At 38.2% G+C, this 12838-nt stretch overlaps 1 protein-coding gene across 5 annotated transcripts in view; it reads left to right on the top strand.

The window, feature by feature from the left end:
• ROBO1 (roundabout guidance receptor 1) overlaps nt 1-2403 on the top strand; it is a 643819-nt gene extending 641416 nt beyond the window's left edge. For all 5 annotated transcript variants that reach the window (XM_026851549.1, XM_026851531.1, XM_026851540.1 and 2 more), the window contains 2 exons: nt 879-1078; nt 2312-2403. In XM_026851549.1, the coding sequence (XP_026707350.1) occupies nt 879-1078; nt 2312-2326 (215 nt within the window). In that variant the 3' untranslated portion in view covers nt 2327-2403. The remainder of the gene's footprint in view (nt 1-878; nt 1079-2311) is intronic.
• Nucleotides 2404-12838: the final 10435 nt, after the last annotated feature.

Here is a 12838-nt window from a genome sequence, read left to right as displayed (position 1 = left end):
AATATTGAGTGTTGATCACAGGGAACAGGCCAGCTGTTTTCAGGTCTCTCACACTGCTGGTGTGAGTTGAAGTTAGATCTGCTGAATTGTCACCATTTATTGTAATTATCCAGTGCTAATACAGGTTACATTGCAGATTCTCATTAGGGTAAAATGGAAAGAAAAGCTTATGAAAAATATAGATTTTTCTATCTTGCTTTCCTTATACCCATCATGTATTAAAGCTAATGCTGAGGAATCCCAAACAGAAATATTCCTCAAAAGTTGTAAGGATCAGTGTTCTTGCCATTACCATACATTTATGGTCTAGTTATATTTCATCTTTCTAATTATGATCTAATTTATCAGGGAACTGAGTGAAGTCACATAGCAGAGGTTCGTTACAGTGGATTGCTACAACGAAAAGTTATTAGAAGGTTATCTTAGCGGATGGTGCTGAAATTTGAAAACATGCCCACTAATTTTGTTTCAAACTCAGTCAGAAATTTAGAGTCTAATATTTAGGTGTAATGAGTTCCTTGTGAGTATCATGCATGCATTGACATTTCCTTCTCCTCAGTTATATTGAAAATATACTACAAGGGGTGCGTTTTTTTCTTAATTTTCCTGTAGAGCATAGAGCAAGGATCATAAATTGAAATGAAGTGGACACTAATCATAAGTTAGTTTTTCTGTGGTGAATGTTACCACGTGAATACTATAAATTTCCTCAAGAAAGCTTCTATAATGCTATTATGGAAAGAGTGTATTTCATATTCCTGTCAGGCATCCCTTTATACCTCCTGAGGGTCATAAAAACTAAAATAAATCAACTGCATGCAGAAATTTTAGAATCTGTGGCCTTGTAAACATAACAATGTATATATTTAATTATGCAGAGGACATCCTGCCATATTCTAGGCCAACGTTTCCAACATCAAATAATCCTAGAGATCCCAGCTCCTCCAGCTCAATGTCATCAAGAGGATCAGGAGGCAGACAGAGGGCAGATCAAACAAATATAGCCCGAAGGAATGTTGCAGAAATGCAAGTTCTGGGAACGTATGAACAAGGAGAAGAGGAAGAAGAAGAGATGGAGGTAACTGCAGTTTTACTGCTGAAGATGACTAGAATAAGGCTATTTTCTGTGCTTAGACAGATGTCAAGAAAAAACACTTTTGAAACAGAAATATTTCTCTTCAGGAAAATTAATATGTTTATCTATCTATTGAGAGTATGTTCATTCCAAGAAAAGAAACTTTAAGAATGTGTCAAAAACATAAAAAACAAGTAATATGTAGCATAATATAATTGTCACCATACGAAAACCTATGGAACAGAACTTGCAGAAATACAATATTTAAATGTGCACTTTACTTTCACATTAGAAATAATCTGGATAATGTAAAGAACTAGAGCATCTAAGAACACCTTGACATTGCCTTTCACATTTTTTGACAGTTTTTCATTCTAGATTTTACTAGATATTAAGGCATGAACTTTTTTCTTCTTTTTTTTTCCTGCCTAATGATACTAATTCAATTTAAATCCTGATTGTAAAAAGGGTGTCCATCATGCAGTCATGTTCCTGCATGTGATTAAATTCAGTTATTATTATTTAAAAGTAACAAATCTCTAAGAAGTATGTGAAGCATACAGTCTGCCCAGGGGGCCAAGAAGGCCAATGGCATCCTGGCTTGTGTCAGCAATAGCGTGGCCAGCAGGGACAGGGAAGGGATCTGACCCCTGGACTCGGCACTGCTGAGGCCGCACCTCGATTCCTGTGTTCAGTTTTGGGCCCCTCACTCCAAAAAGGACATTGAATGACTCGAGCGTGTCCAGAGAAGGGCAACGGAGCTGGTGCAGGGTCTGGAGCACAGGTCGTACGGGGAGCGGCTGAGGGAACTGGGGGGGTTTAGTCTGGAGAAGAGGAGGCTGAGGGGAGACCTCATCGCCCTCTACAGCTCCCTGAAAGGAGGGTGCAGAGACCTGGGGATGAGCCTCTTAGGACAAGAGGTAATGGCCTCAAGTTGCGCCAGGGAAGGCTTAGACTGGATATTAGGAAGCATTTCTTTCCAGAAGGGGTTGTTAGGCATTGGAATGGGCTGTGCAGAGGGAGGTGCTGGACTCCCCATCCCTGGAGGTGTTTAAGAGTCACGTTGACGTATTGCTTAGGGATATGGTGTCGTTGGGAACTGTCGGTGCTAGGTTAACGGACTAGATGTTCTTCAAAGTTCTTTCCAACCTAGTTGATTCTGTGATTCTGTGAAACAAATTTTAAATAATAAAAATTGAATGTCTAGTCATTTTTGTCTTTTTTCTTTTAACACAGGAAACAGAAAGCTGAAGACAACGACATGTACTGTAACAGGCTTTTAAAATCTAATCAGAAAAAAAAAAAATCACTTAAGATGCCTCAAGTCTGATGATGTTTGACGCCAGAAATAATGTTCAGTGCAATCGGAGTGTACAATTTTTCATTTTTCTTCATGCCGTCAGAATGCTAGTTTTTATTTTACTCTTTCTTTGTAAACCCTCCTTATTAGGAACGGCCCTTGCCTATTCCATAATGCTAAGTGCATCACCTTTGCTGCCCAAGAAGGCAGGTAAACTGTTCTTCATGATACTTGGGCTGGCTGCTGCTTCAGGATTAGAACAGAAGGGGATTCCAGAGCCTGGGATCCTGAGGTTTCTCCCCAGCACGACGGCGCTTAGTACACTGCCAGTACACCAGTGAGCCAACCGATAACATTGCAAGTGATACAGCATTGATTAAAAAGATCCCTAAAGTGAACATCATGCAGAACATTCTTTTATTCCAGGGGTTTCACTGTAGTCTGCAGTTAGTGCAAATGGTATCTTGCAATCTCAGTACAGACTGTGGTGTTTTCTGCCAGTCTCTTGCTAACCTTTTGCAGATGATACAGTTTTATAAATGCAAGTAGAATTAATTTGGGATGAGGTGGCTCTCATTGTAAATATGTACTCATTTTAAATCCCCTGTGGTACTTTGATTTGTCTTTCCATTTTCATCATTAACTACGTTCTTATTAAAAATGTCCTTTGGGATAGGCAAGAGGTAAGCCAATATGATTGTTATTTGCCTAATTATGGCATGAACAAGTTTATCTGAAGCTTTTTCTAGTTTTCAGCTTCAACAATGCTTATGAAAATAAGCAGGAAAATCAATGGACATTTTTAATAATGATTGGATAATATCATTAACTGTTACTGGCCCAAATCTCAGACCTCTACTTGTGTCAATTCACCTTAAAGAAGAAGTGCCACTTAAAGAAGTTTTGTTTGATCTTGGCGATTAATTTTTTTGTAATGCACTGCTTATCTTTTTTTTTTTTTTTTTGGTTTTAAAAGCACAATCACTAAACTTTGTTTGTAAACCATTGTAACTATTAACCTTTTTTTTGTCTTATTGAAAATGTTAAGCATTTGTTTGGGATATTTTTCATCTTTTTGTTAATGCTCTATGTTTGTATTTGGAATATTTGAATGATGACAGATGGTAAAGTAACAAACCTAAATGTGGGCCATAATCAAAATACTTCTCACTTTTCCTGGACTTATAGAAAATTACCAGTTTTGCTGTGGCCTCTCTCAACATTGGATTAACATTAAAGCTGAAATAGAGGCATTAGTTGCATTGAATTTGCCAAATGATGTCCTCTGTCTGTAGATTTTTATGATCTTTTTTGTAATTACAAAATTTCTTTGTCATTGGTGCTAATGGAAAAATGTGTGTTTGTTTATTGACAGCTATCAGGACTAGCCCCAATGAAAAAAAAAAAAAAAAAAAAAAAAAAAAAAAAAAAAAAGTGTTTTGGTGTTTACCGAGGACTGAAATTTTTCATTTAGCTAATTTTTAAAGAAAGGTTCCATAGAAAGGGTGTGCAGTACTAAAGGAACAATCCATGTGATTAATGTTTTCATTATGTTCATGTAAGAAACCTCATATTTTAGCCATAATTTTGCATACTGAGGATCCAATAATCAGAAAAGTAATTTTTGTCACATTATTTATTAAAAATGTTCTCAAATACATTATGTTTCTTGAGTAGTTTCTTGTGTTCCCTGAAACATAATTTTAGGACCAACTCTGGTCTTACTTCTGTTAAGATTCAGAAGCTGTTCCGCTGAAATCATATAGTTACAGTAGCATGAGCAAAGCAGGAAAGCTGGATGCAGGCTGAGATTTTACATAATTACAATTGATTGCCTTAAAGATCTGTTTTTTGGGTGCTTCATGAACTGTGATAACAAAAATATCTCTTAGCCTGCCAATTTCCAGAGAAATCTGTACCAACAAAAGCATTCACCTCAGGGGTGAGATACCTTTGTTACAAAGGAAATAAGATCCAAATATGTGAGGGGAATGAATATTGTGAGTCATATGTTTGTTGAGGCCTGCACAAATACAAGTTTTCTTACTTGCCTGCTGTCCTCCTGCTCTGTAGCTATTCTGCGGATGGCAGAGTCCTGCTGTGGATGACCATCAAGTAGGTGTTGATCCCTTTTCCACTCTTGCATTTTTGTAACCCTGTACTCTTACTGATCACCCCGTTTTCACCCTTTCTTACCGTACCCATGTCATCCCATTATAAAGATAGCCAACTCATTCCATAAAAAATGACACTATATCTTTATCCAACAGTACCTTTTTGCTTCTTGTCTTTTTGACTGCCATACTTCTCCTTTCCCAAGAGCTTTAAACAGAGCAGAACCAGATCCTAAGGTGCTGCAGTGTCCTACATCACCAGGTATCTTGCCACAGAAGAGTGCTAGAGCCTTGAAAGCTTAATAAGGCATAAGCCTCAAGTATATTTTTTTTTTCATAATTGTAGCTTTGAAGCAAGTATTAAGATTGTAGAATAAGTTAAATATGTTACTTGAATAAGTAAATATGCTACGTTGCTTGGGTTAGGGGGTTTCAGTGTCTTCGGTCCTCATGCCTGAGTTCAAACCCACCACATAATCGAGAGAGGAACCTGTAGACCAGACTGTGCCACAGGAGACATCCATCTGGCCTGCACATTTGCTTTGGAGGAGGCAGGAGAGGTTGGTTTGGTGGGCACAGATTGCTTCAGCAGCTGGTTGTCTTTCCTGGCAGTGGGAATGGCCTCATGGTTTGGGACCAAGCCATTGCCATAGCAGGGTTTGGGGAACGAGGTGGAGCTCGAGACAGGGTCCCTGAGCATGTCAACAAAAGCTGAAGCCACTGCGAGAGATGTAGTGGTGCATCACAAAACTGGGATCTAGTTGCAGCTGTAGCATGGAGACCTCTGCTAGGTGTATCTGTCCAGAAACACTGGTGCTGCCTGCCTGAAATTACAAGTACTCCCTTCATTCTTTACTGGCATGGTGACGTACTGGAAACCACGCATCGGATGCTCAGATGATGTCCATGTCCATCTGCGTAGCTTCACTAGAAGTCAGACTTCAGCTGAAGTTCTGACCTCAAACAGTGGTAAGTAGGAAATCTTGCCTAATTAGTTTTTTTACTAAGAGTTATTCTAAATTTGTTTGATGGTTGATGATGTTCCCTAAGGAGTTATTTGGTTTGTTTTGTGATTGCATTCAGTTGTGATTAGCAGTATCCTGAGACAGTTCATCACAGAGTTGTCACAGTTCATGCACCCACGCTGGATCCTCAGTGCGTTGTGGTCTTACCAAAAAACACTGTAATGGAGATAAAATGCACAACGGCTTGGTCTTAAAATTATAGCTGCTGTTTGATACACACTTGATTTGGTCTTTGGCATTCAGATGCAGTAAAACTAGGTCATTTACACATTACTACCTTACCTAAAGAATTACTCAGAAAGACAAAGCAGAAAAAAGTAACATTCAGAGGTTTTGATTACACTCTATACCTGAAGAAAACGAGTATTGTACTAGAAAATCCATAGCATTTGTGTGCTGAATTATTATAATGGATGTAAAAGTTTGATTTTTCTTGTAACATGTTCTGTGAAATCTTGTATGAGTTACTGTTAAATTTGACTTCACTCAAAGTAAAATAATATTTGTTGGGATACTATGAAAGATGTCTAAAAAATACCAACCTAGTTAATTTATTGCTTTAGTTGATGTAAATTTTACACAGTGCATGGCTTTTAACATTTTCTACTTTAGTTTTCCATAATCTATTATCATCTTTGAATAAATTTAAGGAAGAACTGCCATGTGAAAAATGTAGGGTCTGCTTAATAGCTATTCTGCAATATGCTTTTGCAAAAGTTAGTCTCCAACCTCTGTATTCACAGCTCCTAAAAGATTTTTTTTTTTTACTGCAACAACAGAACCATCTACTAAAAATTTCAAGTATTGTATTCCTTAAGTGAAGCTTTCAAATTAATTAAGGGATCTACTTACAAGTGGAGTAAATGTTTTTATACATTATTTTTGCTTATCTTACAGATGAAAATTCTTTGCAAATGAAAGCCCTACCGCTTATGTATAAGAGAAGTAATATGTTTAGTGTGTACACAGGACGGTACTGGTATCTGCAGATGGAGATTTACATGTGTATATAGTTCTGTATTTGCTGAGATTAAGGTTGGGAACTGAGAGTCTGTTTCCAAACAGCTGCAAGGTGAACATGTTTGCGGATGTTTGAGGTTTACTCATGCATGTGTAAATCCCAGTGTTGTCATGGATGTCATCCTCACTGGACATATCCTTCAACATCTTCATTTCATACTGATCTCACCGAAAATTTCAGAATCCAAATCACAAGATAAATTTTTTAAATTGACAACTGTGGATCTCAGTGTGAACTGTTTACATGGGTTTGATTGTCTTTACTTATTTTTCATTGCATATGATGATTTTTCTGGTGCCTATAAATACGTTATTCATGAAAACAAGTGCACTATTGTGCTGTCTAAGTGAAACATTTGAAGATTGGGAACATCATTTCTTAAACTATTCCTTTCTTTTTATCAAGCCACTGAATTGTGAATCACAGAAACAGTCAAAAATTTGGTACAACACCATGGAAATGAGGATCCCTTTACATTTTATCCATATTGAGGACAGGTAAAGATTCCATTCGATTCAGAAAGAGAAAAGGAACCGGTGAAACTGGAATCCAGTGTCTATGAAAGCCATAAAGCAGGAAGGTAGTTTGCAGAATGGGAATCAAGGGATATTAAGAGAAGAAAAATGAGGAACTGAAGTACACAAGTCTCATTGAAGCTAATGGCAAAAATCCTATTGAGTTGAACTGCCCTGGAAGTGAATTACCTCTGTGAACTGGCAAACAATAGCTATCATGGTGCAACGAACACTGGAAGAAGAGTGAAATCCTTGCTGCATGCTTGTTTTGTTCTGTGTCCTTGCTAAATCTACACCAAATGCGCTCATTTTAAGCTGCCAGAAGAGGAAAGTGGGATTTTAATTATGCATGGCATTCAGCTTTCTTGTTGCATGAGATGATGAGGATGGGACCTCCTCAGCTCTAGTTTCTGTATCTTGGCATAACGTGGAGGCACTTGCTTTGCAGATTTTTTTGGAGCATGACAGTCAAAGCCATGATGATAGAAACTGTGTTTATTGAATTTTTTTTCAGTCCTAAGATATTTTTAGCAGGAATAACATCAGGAAATACAGAATAAAACTACTTGGTATCAACTTTTATTCTGTGGCTTCCCACCAGTTTTCAGGCACAGGTGTCGTTCAAAGTCAGCAGCAAGGGACAGCAGTAAAGGAGCCCTATGGGCTTTGATGCATAGAAGGACAAAAGAAAAACAAAGCAAAAAAAAAGTGAAACACCCCCCCTACCTCCACCCTACTTTCAGGAAATGACAACTAATAGGGTATTCCTAAAGCATTTGGATAGCATGAAAATAATGGCAAAGAACCTTTACTTCTTCAATGTTAATTGTCACAAAGATTTCATTATATTCCTGAACAAGAGGTTTGAAAAAGAAATTGCAGTCTACTGATCTGAGTACAGAGCAATTCAGTTTCTCATACCTAGTAAAAGCCTGAATAAAATGGATCTAAGATCTAGGTCCTGCTACAGTTGTCTCAGTAGCATGCCAAGTCTGTACCAAAGTAATCACTCACCTAATACAAATTCAAATAGAAACAAAATGTTACTTTTCATAGCAATCATTAACAGATATTACAAAGGTGGCAACATCTGATGGCTTAGGCAGCTTAAAATTCAAAAGCCATCATAATCATGAAGTCTTTGTTTCTTGGATACTGGTAGCTGAAATAATTGTACAGGTAGTATAACAATGCAGGGTCTAGTGGAGTCTGGTCTTATAGGAAACAGAATCTTTTTGTGCGGATGTAAACAATACATGAGTGCCAGATGGCTTTGTATAGATATAGATAGATACAGATCTATTTTCTGTTCCTTGAGCTAACCTTATTCTTATACGATCCGTTTGGGAGGAATATGGATATTATTATGCTTCCGCTACTGTAGGTTGAATTCTTTGGGAGGACTTCACAAGAGTCATCATCAACTTTATGGGTACAAGATGTAAAGGAAAAGAATGTACATTTATTCATCAAACTAACATTTTCTGCTTTCCATGCTTGAATTATGACATTCTTTTCACTTGCATTTTACCTCTTTTCCTACAAAACATCTTTCACAGAGTGTACAGGATGAACATTGACTGTCTAGTTTGCTAAAACCCTTTCTGTTTGTTGACCACATCCATGCCTTTGGTGAGTATTTTGCCAATGCTTCTCTTCAGAGAGAATTTTTAATTTGTCCAATAAAACTGCACAGTGCTATGAAACCAAAACCACATCTTCATTGGAAACCTAATCCTTGAGAGCTCACTTTGGCTGGGTATAATAGAGGCAGGAAGTAAATCCAGAGTAAACGCTCCTAAGACTCTATCCTGCCTAAGTCGCTGTTCATACTATTACAACCTCTCATGCAGGCACCCTCATCACATTCCCATGAGACAGGCAGCATTTTTTCCTAGATATACAGAATATAAACTGAAATATATATTCTCAGAATGCTTCTGAAAATTTATCAAAATCACGAAGAAAGACTAGAAGAGTGCAGATGTTCAGTTTCTGAAGCCTTGCAACATTTTCCTTCGTTCCACATTAATAAATGCCACAAATACAAGCTCAGCCTACTGATGCTCTGGGAACGCAGTACCTGATAAAGTTCTTACTTACATCCACAGGTATTTATGTACTTCTCCTCTACCCTTCATGGGCCTTTGTCCACTGTACTCTGAGGAGGAAGTTAGGCAGGGCAGCAATGTGAAGATGAAAGGCGATGGGGGCTGAAGAAGTGATTGTTTCAGGAATATTAGTCTAAGACCATGAAAGAAATCAGGGTGTCAATCCCACAGAAATTTGGTCCTCCTGGCACTCTGATCTGTGATGAGCTGATTGAGTGCACAAGTGCTTGGAAAGGAGTTGTTCAGAAATTTTACATGTCCTGGAACAAAAAATTGACAAAGGGAGGTGAAGAGGGGATTTGAAAATGTGCTTAATATTTCTCATGGTTTGTTTTAGGGTTTGGGGCCCTGAAAGAATAACAAGTAAACACTGTGATCTTCCTACTTTATTGTGTATCAAAGCTTAGGAAAATAAATAACAGGTGATATTTCCTATGGAAATTGCCGGTTTTGGCTATCACAGTAATCACCATAAAACTTTCAAATGAGAAATTTCAGCTACATCCGGATTTTATGCAGCTGAGAGATTAATAAGGCTGTGCCAACAAGATACCAACCAGGACATCTGAGACCCATCTTAAAGTGCAGGAAAGCAACCTTGAAAAAATATTCTCATGAAAATAACAAACGGCAGCTTAACTGTATCTCCTGCAGTAGGAAGGTGCTACAGACACTTTTGCAGCAGGTGTGCCTCAGAACAGTCTGCATCCCTGTGGCAATTAGAATTAAGATACAGTAGGATTAATTTAATGTCTGTCAAACACTCTGAATATGAATATTTCTGTGTAAGTAGTAGCAGCATTTCTGTCAGTTATGATTGGCTATCACAGTCAGGATGGTTTCTCAATAGCTTTTGGAGAGCTTTTCTTTAGTTAGTTAACCAGTCCACTGAAGTGCAATAAATCTATACAACAAAAAAGGCAACAAAAAATAGATTTTATGTGGATTTTTTTTGTTGTTCCATGCTTGCTGCTTGTAGGCTTGCTTTCTTGGGTGCATGCACACTGTCACTATGTTTTGATATCATGCCCACACTGGGGAAATGCAGATTCCAAGTGCCAGGAAAACACTTATGTACTAATTTCAGCTGCTTTATACTTCTTGTTGAGGGCAAACTATGAAAGATGTTAGTCCAGCTAACAATAGGAACATTTTATTACTATTGGTGATCAGTAATATACCGACAAAGTTCCTAACAAAGTGAGTGATTTAATAAATTCATCAAGTTTTCAAGAAATTGATTCAGATATTACCATCAATTTACAGAAAGTATCAAAAGAAAACTGAGAGGAAAAATATAAATGGTACTTTCCTTAAGTATTTGCTGGTTGCAGTACTTCAAAAATCAGAAGCAAACAGTTCTTCACTGATTGGAACTAGATGATCTTTAAGGTCCCATTCTAGAATTCCATGATTCTGATTATTGTCATCAAGCCAATTTTGTGTTGGTGAAAGATAGTATGTTAAAAATTTTCCCAGAAATACTGAAACTGATGTTGAAAAATGTTTCTTTTAAATGGTTAGGGGTCTCATTCAACACATCCAGAAAAGCCTTGTGTGACAGCATCTTCGCAAATCAGTGATGCCAAGTTGTGAAGAACATTAAAGAGGAATTCTGAATATTTCTTCAGGCATTACAATAGGCAGCAAAGTATCTTTATCACAGTCTACTTCCTTACCAGCTGCTTAGAAATTTCCATTTTCTACTAACTGTCACGTCCCGCTCAGACAAGGGGGACAAGTGACTCAGATTCGCAAATCCCCAATTGGAGCAGACAACAAGTCTCCAAGTTCAAGCATTTATTAAGTACTTACAATGTACTAATTGAACACATGATAATTGGCTAAGTACAGAGCAAGTTGTGGCGAGCAATATAATATGCTTTGCATTTCTTAATGGAAAAAGGAAAAGAGGGAGATAGGGGAATGGGGGAATACAATTCACCGGTCTGGGTTCCTGCGCTGATCCCGACGGCAAGGGTTCCATGAGGCGGCCATCTTCTTTGCTGGCATCCCTCTTCTTTGCTTCACTGCTTTCTCCAGATGGCCGGGGGGGGCAGGGAGAGGGGCAGAGAGAGAGAACGAGCCCTTTCTTCTCCCCTTTGATTTATACCCACTTTCCTTGGGTCTGTCCCCTAGGTCAACCCACACACCTATATATCCCACGTACGAGGAGGGGTAAGGTGTTTCATGGGATGATGTCACTAGCATGATCATGACAGCCCTCATTAGCATATTGAGGGGTGTTAACTTTAATATGCATTTCGTGGATAATGAAGCAAAGTTCATTCACCGGACACATGGCCCTTGAAATCTGCCCAGGTGCCCCAGGGCAGAGCCGTCGCATCTCCACAGGGCTCTCTCCCCCAGATACATCGGGCAGCCTTATCAGCTTCAGCATCCACAGCATGCACCCTGTGACTCAGAGTTTTGTCTTGTGAGTGTTTGAGGCATTTCTTCAATCAGCCTCAACTTTTGCTTTCCCAGGTTGTTTGTCTTAGTTTCTCACAGGCCTGGTTTCTCGTTTCTCACACTAACCTTAGATCATCATTCTTGTAGATGAATAAGATATAGCATGATTTTTTTTTTCTTTTTTTTTTCCCCTTCTCTTATTTCTGCAATTAGCAGAAATCTAAATATTAAGCAATGTTAAATTATCAGATAACCTTCATGACAGCTGCCATAACATCATCTCATTTTTTGGCCTCTCAAAACAGTAGCATGCTACTTCCACCCTGTCTCTGTCTTGTCAGTTCAGGTGGTTGGCTCCTCCACACAAGGGCTCTCTTTTACTGTGTACGTATGTGTGTAGTGTTGAAGGACAGCTGAGTCTAGCATTGCTGCCATAATGTAAATAATGCAATATAATTAATACTAAAATGTAAGGCCTAATGATATTCCAAGATGATCAGTGGTGCCCCCTGAGGATTGATTTTGGGACAGTCTTATTTAATATTTTCATTAAAGTACCTGGCACAAAAGCAGAAGTCTGATAATAAAAGGTGCTGATCATGAAAGTTGGAGCAATTGTTTGGATGGAGGAGGAATGGGTCACCTTGAGGCCTGGAGTAACAGAAACAGAATGAAATTTAAGTAGTTCTCTATGCCAGGTCATGCACTTAGGAATTAATATGAATGCTAATAATATGCTGGACATTCATCAGTTGTAAACAACTGGGAGGAAGAAAAAGGCCTGAATGTATTTGTTGATCCCAGAAAGTTTTATAATCTCCCAGTGAGATGATGCCAATAAAAACAAAGCAATATAAATGCAAACCTGAGATATTTCTTAAAATGTATTTCCAGTAGAAAGAAAGCGAAATGCAGCTGACATTGTCTTAGCACTTATAAAAACACTTATGGGATGCTTTGTCCAATTCTAGTTGCTCATGGAGCTGATGCTATAGTGGAATTTATAGAAAACTGCAAGTATCTATGCTCTATAATCAGATATGCTCCGTGTAAACTGAGGGATTATGGTAAACAGATACTCATGTCATAGTGCATCTCTTTGATAGGAACTATTATAGACACGTGGAAAAAAAAAAGCTGTTTGCCATGTGTGAAAAATCCAGAATAATTTCTATTTGGTCTCACTGTCATTGGTCTAAAATTCCAGTGAAATCTCATTCTTCAGTAGGAACCGTTTGACAGATGGGCTCATCGGGAAAGTCATG

This window comes from Athene cunicularia (assembly GCF_003259725.1).
Source record: "Athene cunicularia isolate RWA chromosome 1 unlocalized genomic scaffold, athCun1 chr1_part1, whole genome shotgun sequence".
Taxonomy (NCBI): domain Eukaryota; kingdom Metazoa; phylum Chordata; class Aves; order Strigiformes; family Strigidae; genus Athene; species Athene cunicularia.
The sequence above is the reverse complement of the archived record's forward strand: the minus strand, read 5'-3'. Positions and strand labels throughout refer to the sequence as shown.